The sequence below is a fragment of the Phyllostomus hastatus genome, unplaced genomic scaffold, assembly GCF_019186645.2.
Source record: "Phyllostomus hastatus isolate PE091 unplaced genomic scaffold, TTU_PhHast_1.1 phas_contig_40, whole genome shotgun sequence".
In the NCBI taxonomy this organism is placed as follows: domain Eukaryota; kingdom Metazoa; phylum Chordata; class Mammalia; order Chiroptera; family Phyllostomidae; genus Phyllostomus; species Phyllostomus hastatus.
In genome coordinates, this window is record NW_025333872.1 from 57605098 (window position 1) to 57621307 (window position 16210).

Below are 16210 nucleotides of genomic sequence, written 5' to 3' on the forward strand. Positions count from 1 at the left end.
CTAACCACAGTGATTGGGGGCAGAGAATGAGTGTGTTCAATGATCCTTTTCCCCAAATGGAATATCTTCTGTTTTCCAGCCACCGTTTTGGAATAGCCAGGGCTTGTGGAAAGGTGCCGTTTGCTCGGCTGCTGGGGTTTAGGTGGTGTCGTTTGATAAAATAATTTCTCAGAATCTGTCTCCTCATCTCTAAAGCAGGGACCTGATCATCCCTGCCCTGCTGTAGGGAATCATCTTGAGGATCAAACAAACCTCCTGAGAGCACAATGGGAAGACCAAGTCAGTTCTGAGTTTAAGTCCTTCTGTTAGCCTTTACCAGACAGGTTGTAACCTGCCTCAATGTGTGTTTCCTCATCTCTGAGATGGGGGCGATTGACGTCCGCTCTGCCGACTTGTTAAACGAGCCGAAACATGGAACAGAGCTTGCTACGGTGCCTGACACACAGCAAGCCCTCAAAACGTGGCTGTATAGTGCTTTGTAGACCCCAGGTATAATAACATTATATTAAACAGGAACTCAGAAGTAGAAAGCTTGCTAGGTTGGTGTGAAATTTGTTTATTCCAGATCAATATAATTTTATGTAAGAGTAAGAAAAAAAAGTGTGATTTTTAATCATTGAGGTTCACACACTTGACTTGGTTCAGTGCTCTGCTGCGGCAGAACATTGGAATCAGCTGCGAATTTAGGAAACCCACAGGTATTCTGGCCCCACCCCCAGGAATTCTGATTCACAAGCTCTGGGGTGAGGTCGATAATCTGTGTTTTTAAGAAGCTGCACAGGTGAGTCTGTTATGCGGCCAGGATTGAGAAGAACCCATGCCCTGGTTGAGGAAGCGAGCTTAGGAAAGGGTGCACAGAGATGAGGGAAGCCAGGAAACCAGCATATTGTTCAGAGCCTGCCAGAGAGGACCTGGGAGGTTGTTGCAGATGGAACCGGAGCCCCTGTCGGAGTGGCCCTGTCGGTATAGCAGGCATCTCCACCCTGCTGGAGACCTAGCTCTGCTCTGTCTCTGCTCTATGGAAATTATCCTTTCTCCCCCTTGGCCTCTCTAGGCTCCTGCTTGGTCATAGCTTCAACTGCCTCGAGGCTTCCTTTAGTGTGCAACAAGTTTCCTATGTTGTTGGTGCACCTTTCTGTCTCTCCCTTGGGGAGAAGGTCTGATTGGGTCCAACAGTCACTCTCCTGGGCTGTAGGGCTTTCATGCCGTAGGCAGCAGCTGCCTCCCCGACAGGCTATCTGTGACTTCTTTTGGAACCAAAGTTTGGGGCAATCCACCATAACTAATGAGGATGGTGGAGCCATGGGGCACAAGGACAGCTGAGAAGGGAACATGGGCATGGCCAGCTTCTCAGCAGGAGCAGCACTCCCAGCAGGCTTTGCATGGCAGTGAGCCTCCTGCCTACTATGGCCTATGCTCAGCCTCCCACTAAAGGCTTCTGTGTGTGCTTCCCCAGTCTCTGCAGCTTTACCATGCATATCCCTGACCTGCCTAGCCAGATGCTGTCTGTCCTTGCAGGCCCTTCTTATGAGCTTTCCAAGGCCGCTGTCTCATCATAGGAATCTGTATTTATATAGCAATTAATTATGAACTATGTGACTTCTGTATTATTGTTTTGCATCTTTTATTTCCCTTCTCCAGATGAACCACTTTAAAGAAAGGATATTGTCTCACGCAAAGCAGGTTCTTGATAGATGTCTGTGGACTGACTCACATTAGTGGTGCCTCTGTTTTAATAGTGCTATCTACTTATAAAAGCATGTTCATTTTAACCTCATAGGATCTCTCTGAGGTCATCAGCTAGATGACAGACAAGGGAAGTAGATCTAAGAGGGTTAAGTGTTTTGCCCTCTTTGTCCCAGTGTAGCAAAGCCAGGACCTTCCATCAGAAAATAAACTTCTAGCCCTGAGTTTTTCTGTCCCATTACATTGTACACCCTTACCCCACCCCATGAAAGGGGGCTGCAGCATGCATAACCAAAACAAACACAGTCGGCCAGGGAGCCAAGTCCCAGCACAGTGTCAGGATTTCTCATGTGATCACAAGCCCCTCCTTATGACCCATGAGGACTGGGCTGCTTCCTGGCTCTTATCTCTGCAGTGTGGGCCTCAGACCCTTACTCCGGATGGGGTTGTAGCCGGCTCTGGCCAGCTGGGCAGCTGCAAGTAAAATGGGTATGTGTTTGAGAGTGTATTTGAATTTCAGTTCTTTTACAAAGGTAGCTAAAAATCAGGCCACTTTGAAACACAGGATGAGTTGTTAAATAACAGAGTCTCGTGTTGAAGTGTGAGCACTGATTTTAGAAATAATGACAAGGCAATTTATGAAGTAATGTAAGTCACTCGACTTTCCTTTGATGGGTGACTGGGGGGAAAATAAAAGGATGAAGTTATGGTCTGCACCATGGTTGGGGTGCTGGGATGTTGACTGACTCTTTGGAAAGTGGTTTAAAAAGAATGTTGCCTAAAAGGAGTGTATTTCAGTCACTTCTAAACTCATTAGCAGTGTGTTTCTCGAGGAGTTTTTACATAGTATGCCCTAGTACAGTAGTCTACCAGGAGCTTCCCTCAGGGGAGCTGGCAACTGGTGATCAGTGTGTGCAGTTTATTATTGTGAATGTAAACTACACTAGGTTTTTGTATGTTCACTATAAGGTACGTGGATCTTAGCATCTGGGTTTCATGACGAGGGTCAGAGTGGGACCCAGCCTTCAAGTCAGAGGATCGCAGGGTCTAGCCTGTGCCAAAAGGTCAACAGGTGCTTCTGCAACAAGTGAGGACTGGGCCTTATAAGAAAAGAGGGCAATCCCTTCAAGTAGCTGCTGAGCAGCAAGCTAGGAAACAGTGCGGTGAGTAAGAGAAGCTTTTATTGATGCTGTAGGACACAAACTATAATGGAGATTGTGTTATAATGGTCACCGACAACTTTGTCATTCTGAGTCCTTTAATTCTTTCTGATAGATTGACTAAAATGCTAGCATTTGGAAATGTGCTGTGCACAAAGAACACTTAGGAATGACTGATTTTCTAAATCAGTGCTTTCCACAATGTGACCAGTATCTTTAAAAAATGAAGTAGCAAGGAGAAAATATTAGAATCTGTAACATGTAGTAAAGTTAAGTATTCTATTATAAAACATTTGTTTACCTGTATAGGTATATGTAGTTATAATCCAATATGTATATCTTAGGCCATAGTCAAAAAAGCTTGAAAATCATAGATCAAAATTTTTCATGATTTCATCTCTGTCACTCCTCTCCATAAAAGTTCCAAAATTTTTCAATTCTTCATCTCTGTCACTCTTCTCCATAAAAGTTCCAAATTTTAATCCCTAGTGGAATACAGCATTTAGAAAATGTATTTGCTACTGGCTGTAGCTTAGTGGATTGGGTATGGGCCTGTGAACCAGAGGGTCACCAGTTCAATTCCCAGTCGGGGCACAAGCCTGGGTTGAGGGCCAGGTCCCCTGCGGGGGTGCACAAGATGCAACCACACATTGATGTTTCTCCCCCTCTCTCCCACCCTTCCCCTCTGTCTAGAAATAAAAAAATAAAAATCTAAAAAAGAAAGAAAGAAAATGTATTTGCTATAATTACTTTGAAATTTCAGCCTGTTTTTCTCTTTCCTTTAGCTATTTGGCCACTTTTATTATCTTGTCTAACCCAGTTTAGAATTAATAGGGTCCAAGTATCTATTAACTAATTGTAGTCTGAGCCTCAAGAAAAATAACATGGTCTTGATATTAGATTTTTTTAAAGCACCAAAATAGAGATTGCTAAAACCACCAACTCCAACCAAAACCCTGGGCAGAGGAGGGGACTGCGAGGTGCCTGTGCAGCCCTCAGCCCTAAGCATCCTGAGAAAGAAGCACAGAAAACAAGGGCATTACGGGATGTTTAGTGCTCAGAAAATCTGGAAAGAGTGAGCAGGAAGAAGATCTAGAAATCGGAAACCACTGAGTCTCACAGACGCCTCTTGTCCAGAAGTAGCCCAATGGGAAGGGCTGTGGAGGCATCAAACTATCAGCACTCTCCTTCCGAGGGCCTGCTTATTTTGTGGGCAGGGAGATCCAGGTGTGCCTACCAGGTCCCGCTGGAGCACCTTGCTGAAGTGTTTGTGTGCCCAGAACTTATCTCGGAGCTGCATAGTTGTGCACTAGGTTGGGAGAAGAGGAGGGGAAGGCACAAGCTGGGATTCCAGACTGCCTTATCTCATTCCGGGTGGGGACTAATGCCGGCAGTGCCAAAGTACATGGTGCGCAGAAATATTCAGTGTAGAAAATTTGAGGTAAACAGTCATGAGGCAGTTGATATGTAATAGGATTTTAATTGGCCCTATGACGAAAGTTTTCAGACTATGTAAGGAGCACTATTTGTGGTCATTTTAGGACTTAGTGGTTACCTATTAGCAGTCTGCCTCAGCCACAGTGTTCACAGTGTTCCGAGCGGCAGACCCCTGCATTTTCCTCAGTGCTTCACCTGGGGCCAGTCTAAACAAGGGCCAGTGCAGTGGCAGGTCCGCGCAGAAAACCTGGTGGCCGTTTCTTTTCCTACTTTGATAGATATACTTATGCTTACAGAATTCAGGATGTCTTTGGAACTAGAAGCAAATTATAATTATAATTTCACATTTTTTTACAAGTACTTTTCTGCATTATCCATGGACTCATTTGGGATTCTTGTAGTGCAGAGGATCAGAACATAGGGGCAGAGGTTGTCCTTTTAAAGAATTATGTCCAGGCTGCTTTGAAGACTACAAAGTTGACTTTTAGTAAAGTTTTAGTTGTCAAATTCAACTGTGCTGCTTTCCCAAAAGGTTCCCTGGCTCCTTTTATATCTGTCAACCACTTTATTTCTTGTATGTGCATTAAAAAAGTAACTAACTTTTTAAATACAAAGATAAGGAAGTAACCTATTAATACTTTGTTCTGAGCAATTGTTATCTGACTTTTGGATGTGAATTTTATATACATAAGAGATTAGTTGAAATAAAGACTCAGTGCAGTTTAGAATTCTTTTGAGAAGACTATTGTCCTTTTTCATTAAGAGATTAAAATATGTTTATTTAAAATATTTGCAAAGAACAGAAGAGAGTAAAGAACTTTACTCTCCAATAAAACAGCCATCATAAATAAAAACAGGAAAAAAAAGCCTTGAACCCCCAAATCTTGTCTGTATCATGTTGGAATTAGGCATGACCCAGGATGAGTTTAACTCATGCTATCAACAATCAAACTTTATTCAGTAGGATTACATTTCCAAATAATTGCTGTAATTTTAATTTTTCTGATACAGACGAAGAACTAGCACTGGACAGCAGTTTTGACCAAGACCTAAAAAACTATCACAGACTCCATTGGGAAACAGAGTTCAAACCTGTGGCACAGCAGCTTCTAAAACGAATTCAGACTCATCGTACCTTCCTGGAGCCCCTGCCTAGTCCTTCTTTCTAACATGATGCAAATTAACGCCAGGAAATCAGGTCACCTTCATTCTAAAGAAATGGTAACAAACATGAACATTTTTTTTTTCAGTATTAACAAACATCGAAAGTTTTTCAGGCACTGGTGTTAGTGAGTAGTCGAAGTATTGTAAAAGAAATAAGCATTCCTTTTTGTTAGGTATTAGGGGAAAATGAATACAAATGTACTTTATGGTATGAGAAATGTAAGATAAAACATACAGACATGGTTTTTCTAAGTAGATGACTTTTTCTTTTATTCTATTCAGTAATTTAGTTCTAGACTTAAAACCCCAATTTAACAACTCAGGGATTTAAGTGCTTGTCAATCCAATAGTTAAACGAACTGTGCAATGAGGACTGTTAGAGTTTGTGTATAGAAAGAGTGGTGGTCCACACGATTAGGAATACGTTACTGCATAAGCATCTGTGCTGATTCTTATGTCATCCAGTAACTTCTTGTCAGGCACCAGTATTTTTGTGGTTCTCATGTTAAGAGAAGAAATAAGCAAAAACATAGGGAAGATGACTTTTGGGCCATCTACTCTTTATTAAATAAGTAAAATTGGTCAAAAAGGGAGTATTTTTACCTCTTTTCATTTGAAATAAAATCACTAGACCAGACAGTCCTTCCAACTGTAATTCTCTATGACTAGGGAGGTGATATAATGGACTAAAAAGAATGTAGGCTTAAGTGTATGGCCTACATACACTGTTTGAATTCTAGCTCTCCCCTGCTTGGACCTTGGACAAGTAACTTAATTTCTTGAGCTTCAACTATAAAACGAGAATGATACCTACTTCATTATAGGGTACTTTAGGAAAAAATAAATAAATGGGCAAGTTGCCCAGTACAGTGTCTGGTTTATAGTACATATTCAGTAAATTATAACCTTATGATGGTAGTTTATTAGTTTGCTATTCTTTGTAGGATAAGTTTGGCCTCTGAATAAGTAATAAAAACCACATAAATTGAGATTACTATTATGCAATACCAGCCAAATGAAGACTTGGACATTAAAGTAGGTTTACTACTCTGCCTGGAGAAGAGCTGATATTAATGATTCGTCTCTCACTTTACAGAAGACCAAGGCTAACAGGACAAGAGCGGGCATCGCAGACTGGACGGGCCTGCCATGCCTATTAGGAAAAACCTAAATTTCCAGGAACAAATAGATTTTCCAAGGGCTCTTTTAATCTGGGGGTCATACCGATTAGGGCTCAGCAAAATTGCTGGGGACACTCACCTTATTATAGTCTGTAATTCATACGCATGCGCTAGTAGATTCATTCTGACAGTTGACATCATTTTAAGTGTTAGGAGCTAATCTCTCACAAACACTTAAGGATCTAGCCCTGACCTGTGTGGCTCAGTTGGTTGGACATTGTTCCACAAAGCAAGAGGTCACTGGTTTGATTTCCAGTTTGGGCAGGTCCGGTACCTGGGCTTGGAGTGTGCGAGAGGCAACCTATTGATCTAAAAAAGCTCCCTCACTATTTATAAGTAATATGATAATTCATGGTGGAATACCATTATACCTGTTCTCTTACATACTAAACTCCTTCCCCTCAGACTCACGTACAAGCTGGCCCATCTACCTGCCTTTAAAAAAATTTGTGGTAAAAAGCACAACATAAAATATACCACCTTAACTGTCTTTAAATGTACAATTCAGTAGTGGTAAGTATATTTATTCATATTGTTCTACCACAGATCTCTAGGACTTTTTTATCTTGTAAAACTGCAACTATATCTATTAAACAACTTCTAAATATTTCCCCCTCCTTTGAACCCCTCAAAACCACTGGTCTACCTTCTGTTTCTATGAATTTGACGTTCAGTTACCTCATATGAACGGAATCACACAGAATTTGTCTTTTTGTGACTGGCTTATTTTATAATGTCTTCAAAGTTCATCCATGTTGTAGCATGTATTAGGATCTCCTTCCTTTTTAAGGCTGAATACCATTTCATCGTATATAAACACCACATTTTGTTTATCCACTCATCCATCAAGGGACATTCAGGTTGCTTCCACCTCCTGGCTGTTGTGAATAGTGCTGCTATGAACATGGGTGTGCAAATATCTCTCTGAGACCCTGCTTTCAGTTCTTTCGTGTGTATACCCAGAAGGGGAATTACCGGATCATACAGTAGTTCTATTTTTAATTTTGAGGGGAACCTCTATACTGCTTTCCATAGAGGCTGTACCATTTCACTTTACCATCACCAGTGCATAAGAGTTCCAATTTCTTCACATCTTCACCAACTGTTGTTATTTTGTTTTGTTTTTTGAGAGTAGTCATGCTAAGGGGTGTTAAGTGATATTTCATTATGGCTTCAATTTGCAGTTCTCTATTATTTAGGGTTAGCCAAAAAGTTTGTTTGTTTGTTTTTTACCTGTGTGCTGGCTCTAGTAACACTTAAATGTCTTCATTTGAACCAATTTTATTATACTGTATTGTGACAGCTGTCATATCACTGTGTATTTAAAAAACTTATCAAAATTGGTGAATTTTTGTAGCCATTTTAATATTGAAGATGGAAGAAAATAAGCAGCATTTTCAGTATACTATACTTTATTATGTCAAGAAAGGTAAAAATGCAACTGAAATGCAAAAAAGAAAAGATTTGTGCAGTGTGTGGAGAAGGTACTGAGACTGATCAAATGTGTCAAAAGTGGTTTGTGAAGCTTCGTGCTAGAGATTTCTCACTGGATGACGCTCCACGGTTGAGTAGACCAGTGGAAGCCAATAGTGATCAAATCGAGACATTAACTGAGAACCATCAATTTATACCATATGGGAGATAGCTGATATACTCAAAATATCAAAATCAAGCATCAAAAATCATTTGCACTAGTTTGGTTTTGTTAATCACTTTGATGTTTGGGTTCCACATGGGTTAAGTGACAAAAAAAACCTTCTTGCCTATATTTCTCTACTTAAATGTAATGAAAGTGTTCCATTTTTAAAACATTGTGATAGGTAATGACAAGTGGATACTTACAGGGGTGTCCAAACTTTTGGTGCCTCTGGGCCACACTGTAAGAAGAAGAGTTGTCTTGGGGCACACATTAAATATACTGGCATTCATAGCCATCCTGGGACTCATGCAGCCCACCAACTGCAGGTCGGACACCCCTGCATGTGGAACAGAAGAGATTGTAGGGCAAGTGAGATGAACCATCACCAATCACACCAAAGTCTGATCTTCATCCAAAGATGATGTTATGTAGATGGTGAGATTGGAAGGGAGTCCTCTATTAGGAGCTCCTTCTGGAAAACCAAACAATTAAGTCCATCAAGTACTGCTCCCAATTAGACCAACTGAAAGCAGCACTTGACAAAAAGTGACTGGAATTAGTCAACTAACTTTCCATCAGGATAACTAGTGCAAGACCACATGTTTCTCTTGGCTGGGAAGTTCTGATTTATCAGTTGTATTGACCAGACACCTCATCTTTGGGTTATTTATTTCAGTTCTTACAAAATTCTCTTAATGAAAAAAAATTCAATTTCCTGGAAGACTGCAAAAGGCACTTGGAAGAGTTCTTTGCTCAAAACTATAAAAAGTTTTGGGAAGATGAAATTATGAAGTTGCCTGAAAGATGTCAGAAAGTAGTGGAACAGAATGGTGAATAATGTTGTTTAATAAACTTATTGGTTAAGATGAAAAATGTGTCCTTTAGTTTTACTTTAAAACCAAATGAACTTTTTGGGCAACCCAGTTCCATTTGTCTGTTGTTTCTTTTGCCTTTGTTTTTGGTGTTTTTTCCAAGAATTCATGGCCAATCCAGTGTCCTAAAGCTTTTCTCCTATGTTTTCTTCTAGAAATTTTATAGTTTTGGTTCTTATATTTAGGTCTTTTACCCATTTTAGTTAATTTTTGTATGTGGTGTAAGGTAAGGATCTAACTTCATTCTTTTACATGTGAATATCCAGTTTTGGTAGCACCATTTTTTAAGAGACTGTCTTCTGTTCTTCATTGAGTGACCCTGAAACTCTTGTCAAAGATCATTTGATCATACAGTGAGGGTATTTCTGGGCTATCTGTTCTATACCTTGGTCTATATGTGTGCCTTTATGCTGATACCACATTTTTTTATTACTGTAGCTTTGTAATATGTTTTGAAATCAGGAAATGTGAAACTCTCAACTCTGTCCTTTCTCAAGATCGTTTTGACTGTTTGAGGGCCTTTGAGACTTCATATGAATTTTAGGATGGGTCTCTTTATTTCTATAAAAATGGCATTTTTTAAGAGATTGCATTGAATATGTATTTTGCTTTAGCTAGTATTGACATCTTCACAATATAAAGTCTTCCAATTTATGAACACAGATGTCTTTTCATTTATTTGTCTTTTTAAATTTCTTACAGCACTGTTTTCTTGTTTTCAAGGTACAACTCTTTCAATTTCTTGGTTAAGTTTATTCATAAGCATTCTTTTTAAATCTATTATAAATGGAATTGTTTTCTCTATTTCCTTTTCAGATTATTCATTTTTAGTATATAGAAATGCAACTTATTTTTGCATTCTGATTTTGTATCTTTAAATTTGATTGGATTTATTAGTTCTAACAGGGATTTTTTGTGTAGAATTTTAAAGCTTTTCTATATATAATATCAAGTCATCTGTAAACAGAGATAATTTTACTTTTACTTTTCAGTTTAGATGCCTCTTCTTTTTCTAGCCTAATTGCTCTGGCTAGGAGTTTCAGTATAGTGGTAAGAGTAGGCATCCTTGTCTTGTTCCTGATCTTAGAGGAAAAACTAAGTCTTTCATTGAGTATGATGTCATTTGTGGGCTTTTTATGTACAGCTTTTATTACTGTGAGATAGTTTCTGTCTATTCCTAGTTTGTTGAGTGTTTCTTTTTAATCATAAATGGTGTTGAATTATGTCAAATACTTTTTATGTATCAGTTGAGACAATCGTGGTTTGTCCCCCTTTATTCTTTAATGTGGTATATTACATTGATCAATTTTTGTATGTTGAAACATCTTTGCACTCTAGGGATTTCACACTTACTCCCGTTAGTGTGCTCTTTGAATTCTCTTGGCTAGTATTTTTTAAGATTTTTGCATCAATATTCATCAGGAACATTGGTCTGTAGTTTTCATTTCTTATAGTGTCTTTGTCTGGCTTTGGTATTAAAGTAATGCTGACCACACAGAATGAGTCAAAAAGTGTTTTCAATTCTTTTGGAAGAGTTTGAGGAGGATTGGTGTGAATTCTTCTTTAAGTGTTTGACAGAATTCTCCAGTGAAACTGTGTGGTCCTGAAAGGTTTTTGATTACTGATTCAATCTTGGCAGGCTGAGTGTTTCTGTTATCCAGTTTGTCAGTGTATAGTTGTTTATAGGATTCTCTTATAAACCTTTATTTGCTACATTGATTTAAATGACCCCTTCTTCATTTCTGATTTTACTTATTTATGTCTTCTTTGTAAAAAAAAGGGGGTGTTTCATTTTATTTTTTTTTATTTTACAAACTATTTTATTTATTTTAAATTTATTTTTCAATTACAGTTGACATACAATATTTTATTAGTTTCACATTTACAACATACTGATTAGATATCTATATACCTTACAAAGTGATCACTGATAAATCTAGCATCCAACAATATACAGTTATTACAATGTTAATGACTATATTCCCTATAATGCAACTTACATCCCTGTGACTATTTTAATTACTGGCAATTCATTCTTCCCTTTCAGCTTCTCATCCATTCCCCCACACTCCTCTCAGCTGGCAACCACCAGTTTTTCTCTGCACCTATGAATTTGTTTCTGTTTATTTTAAAAAAATTTTTTTAGATTGTACATGGAAGTGAAATCATATGACATCTGTTTTTCTCTGACTTATTTCACTTAGCATAGTACCCTCTAGATCCGTGCATGTTCTTGTAAATGTTAATATTTAATTCTTTTGTATGACAAAGTAATATTCCATTGAATATGTACCACATCTTCTTTATCCATTCATCTATGGATGGGCACTTAGGAGGCTTCCATATTTTGGTTATTGTAAATAATGCTGCAGTGAACATAGGGGTGCATGTATCTTTTTGAATTAGTGTTTTATATTTATTTGGATAAATGCCCAGAAGTGGAATTACTGTGTCATATGGTAGTTACATTTTTAATTTTTGGGAGGAATCTCCATACTCTTTTGCATAGTGGCTGCACCAATTTCCAGTCCCACTAGAGTGCACAAGGGTTCTATTTTTTCCTACATCTTCATCAACAGTTTGTTAATTTATTGATAATAGCAATTCTGACAGGTGTGAGGTGATATCTCATTGTGTTTTTAATATGCATTTCCCTGATAATTAGTGATGTTGAACATGATTTCATATGTCTATTGGCCATCTGTATGTTCTCTTTGGGGAAAAATGGTCTATTCAGGTCTTCTGCCTATTTTTAAATCACATTGCTTGAGGATTTTTTTTTTATAGGTTATGAGTTACTTGCATACGTTATGTATGAGTTACTTACATACTTTTGGATATTAACCCCTTACATGATGTACCATTGACAAATATGTTCGCCTGTTCAGTAGGCTGTCTCTTCATCTTCTTGATGGTTTCCTTTGCTGTGCCCAAATTCCTTAGTTTGATGTAGTGCCATTTGTTTTTCTTTTGTTTCCCTTGCCTGGAGAGATATATCCAAAATGTGTGTGTGTATATGTGTGTGTGTGTGTGTACAGTTAAGAGCAATGTCAAGGAGTTTGCTGTCTATGTTTGTTCTAGGAATTTTGTGGTTTCATATCATACATTTTAAGTCTTTAGTCCACTTTATTTTTAGTAAGAAAGTGGTCTCATTTGTTTTGCCTGTTTTCTGTCCAGTTTTCCCAACAGCATTTATTGAGAAGACTGTTTTTATCCCATTGTATATTCTTGCCTCCTTTGTTATAGAGTAATTGACCATATAGGTGTGGGTCTATTTCTGGACTGTCTATTCTATTCCATTTATCTGTGTGTCAGTTTTTATGCCAGTACTATGCTGTTTTGATTACCATTGCCTTGTAGTATAGTTTCTTATTAGGTAGTGTGATTCCTCTAACTTGTTCTTCTTTCTGAAGATTGCTTTGGCTATGTGGGGTCTTTTGTGATAACACATACATTTTACAGTTATTCTAGTTCTGTGAACAATGCCACTGGTATTTTTTTTTAAATGTTTGATTTTAGAAAGAGGGAAAGAGAGAGAGAAATAAAGGGAGAGAAACATCAATGTGAGAAAGAGAATCAGTTAGTAGCCTCTTGTACACACTAACTAGGGACTGAACCTGCAACCTAGGCATGTGCCCTGACTGGGAATCAAACCAGAGACCTTTTGGTTTGTGGAATGATGCTCAACCAACTGAGCCACACTGGTCAGAGTGCCATTGGTATTTTGACAGGAATTGCATTAAACTGTAGATTGCTTTGGATAGTGTGGACATTTTAATGATGCTAATTGTTTGCCTTCCATTTATTTGTATTTTCTTCAATATCTTTCTTCAGTGTCTTACCTCATTAATTAAATTTACTCCTGCATATTTTGTTTTTTTGATATAATTATAAATGAGATTATTTTAAATTTGTCTTTCTAATAGTTCATTATTGGTATATAAAAATACAACTGATTTCTGAATATTAATTTTTTCTTGCTATTTTACTGAATTCATTTACCAGTTTTAATAAGTTTTTTGGTGAACATTTTACAGTTCTCTCTATATAGTATCATGCCACTTGCAAATAATGATAGTTTTACTTTTTCCCTTCCAATTTGGATGCTTTTTATTTCTTTTTCTTGTCTGGTTGTTGTGGTTAGGACTTCCAGTACTATGTTGAATATATTGAATAGAAGTGGACCTTCTTGTCTTGTTCCTGATCTTAAAGCTACAGCTTTTCTGTTTTTCACCACTGAGTGTGATCTTAGCTGTGGATTTGTCATATATGGCCTTTATTATGTTGAGATATGTTCTCTCTGTCCCTACTTTGCTGAGAATTTTTATCATAAATAGATGTTGGATTTTGTTAAAATGCTTTTTCTACATCTATTGATATGATCATATAATTTGTATCCTTCATTTTGTTTATGTGACTTATCATATTAATTGAATGTGGATATTGAACCAACCTTATATCCCAGGAATAAATCCCACTTGATCATTGTATATAATCATTTTAATGTATTGCCAAATTCAGTTTGCTAATATTTTGTTGAGGATTTCTCATCTAAATATGTTTTTGAGGCATATTGGCCTATACTTTTCTCTCTTTTTTGTAGTGGTCTTGGTTTTAGTATCAGGATAATGCTGACCTCATAAAATGAGTTTTAGAGCTTTCCTGTCTCTTCAATTTTTGGAAGTTTGAGGATACATATTAATTAACCTGTGAAGACATCTGGTCTAGGCCTTTTCTTTCTGGACAGTTTTTTGATTACTGATTTTGTCTCATTAGTATTTATCAGTCTGTTTAGATTTCTGTTCCCTCCTGATTCAGTTTTGGAAGGTTGTATATTTTTAGAAATTTATAGATTTCTTCCAGACTGTCCAGTTTGTTGCCATATAATTGTTCATAGTGTTTTCATATAGCCCTTTGTATTTATTTGGCTCTTCTCCTTTTTTCCTCATGAGTCTGGCTAAAGCTTTATCAATTCTATCTTTTCAAAGAACAAACTCTTGGTTTCATTGATCTTTTCTATTTTTTAAGACTATTTTATTTTCCCTCCAATCTTAATTATATCCTTCCTTGTATTCATTTTGGGCTTAGTTTGTTATTTTTCTCATTCTTTTAGGCATAAAGTTAAATTGTTTGAGATTTTTCTTGTTTCTTGAGGTAAGCCTGAATTGCTTAGAACTGCTTTGGCTGTGTCCCATAGATTTAGGATTGTTGTATGCTCCTTTTCATTTGTCTTGAGGTATCTTTTTATTTCTTCCTTGATCTCATGGTTAACCCATTCATTGTTTAGTAGCATGTTATTTAGCCTCCACATGTTTGTGTGTTTTTCGGTTTTCTTCTTACAATTGATTTCTAGTTTCATATCACTGTGGTAAGAGAAGTTGCCTTATATAATTACAGTCTTTTACACTTTATTGAAACTTGTTTGGTCTAACATGTAGTCTATCCTGTAAAATGTTCCATGTGCACTTAAAAAATGTCCATTCTGCTGCTTATGGGTGAAATCTTCAAAAATATTAAGTCCATCTGGTCTAATGTGTCACTTCAGGCCACTGTTTCCCTGTTGATTTTCTGTCTGGATGACTTATCCACTGATGTCAATGGGGCATTAATGTCCCCTAATATTACTGTTATACTGTTGATCTTTCCCTTTATGTCTGTCAGTACAGGGTGGGGCAAAAGTAGGTTTACAGCTGTGAGCTTGCAAAACACAGTTTATTCTGGTATTATTTTCCATATGAACAAGTGTAAACCTACTTTTGCCCTACCCTGTATTTTTCATGTATTTAAGTGCTCCTACATTGGATGGAGAGATGTTTACAAGAGTTATAGCCTCTTATTTGATTGATCCCTTTATCATAATGAAATGCCCTTCTTGATCTTGTTAGTCTTTTTTTAAAGTCTATTTTGTCTGATAAGGTATTGCTACCCCAGCTCCCCTCAACCCATTTCCGTGAAATATCATCTTCCATTCTTTATTGTCAGCCTGCATGTCTTTTGGTCTCAAGTAGGTGTCTTGCAGGAAGCAAGCTCAAAAGTATGGGACTTTTTATCTGTTCAGCAACCCTATGTCTTTTGATTGAAGTATTTAGTCCATTTATATTTAAAATAATTTTGATAGATATGTAGTTATTGCCATTTTATTGTTTTCTGATTTTTTTTTTGCAGTTCTCTGTTCATTTCTTATTCTCTAGCTCTCTTCACTTATATGTTGATGAGTTTCCATAGTGGTGTTTGGGTACCTTTCTTTGTAATTGTTTGTATATCTCTTGTAGATTTTTGGTTTGTGCTTACTGTGTGCCTCATATTTGCCAAGCCATGCTTACAGCAGTCTATTTTCAGGTGATAGTTGGTTAAATTTGAACACATTCTAAACTCACTACAATTTTACCTCACCATCTCCATATTTATGTTTTGCTCATTATTTTTTACTTCTTTTGTGTGTTTGTGTGTATTAATTTATTTTTGTAATTACATATGATTTTGCTACTTTTGTCTTTTAATGTTTGTAGCAGCTTTATACTTTGGCTGATCCACTGCTTTTACTGTTTGCCTTTGTCAGTGAGGATTTTCTTTTTTCCTATATTTTCTTATTCATATTTCTTTATCTTCACCTGTGCACATGGTTATTGATTTTAGAGAGAGGGGTAGTGAGGGAAAGGGAGGAGAGAAACATCTATGTGAGAGAGGAACGGTTGCCTCTTGTACATGCCCTGACCAGGACCAAACCCACATTCTAGGTATGTGCCTGACCAGGAATCCAACATGCAACCTTTCAGTTTATGGGATGATGCTTCAACCAACTAAGCCACACCTTATTCATATTTTATATCTTTTCTTCTTAAAAAAGCCCTTTTAACATTTCTTGCAATGCTGGCCTAGTGGTGATAAACTCCTGTTTTTTGTTTGGGAAATGTTTTTCTCTCCTTCAATTTTAAATGACAGCCTTACTTGGTAGAGTAAGATTGGTTGTAGGTCCTTTTCACTACTTTGACTATTTCATGCCAATTCCTTCTGGCTTACAAAATTTCTGTTGAGAAATCAGTTGACAGTCTTATGAGAGCTCCCAAATTT

General features: G+C 37.4%; 1 protein-coding gene across 2 annotated transcripts in view; it reads left to right on the forward strand.

Moving 5' to 3' along the window:
- Positions 1 to 5452, forward strand: part of ARMC2 (armadillo repeat containing 2) — a 97909-nt gene extending 92457 nt beyond the window's left edge. For both annotated transcript variants that reach the window (XM_045843817.1, XM_045843815.1), the window contains one exon: positions 5295 to 5452. In XM_045843817.1, the coding sequence (XP_045699773.1) occupies positions 5295 to 5452 (158 nt within the window). The remainder of the gene's footprint in view (positions 1 to 5294) is intronic.
- The last annotated feature ends 10758 nt before the right edge of the window (positions 5453 to 16210 follow it).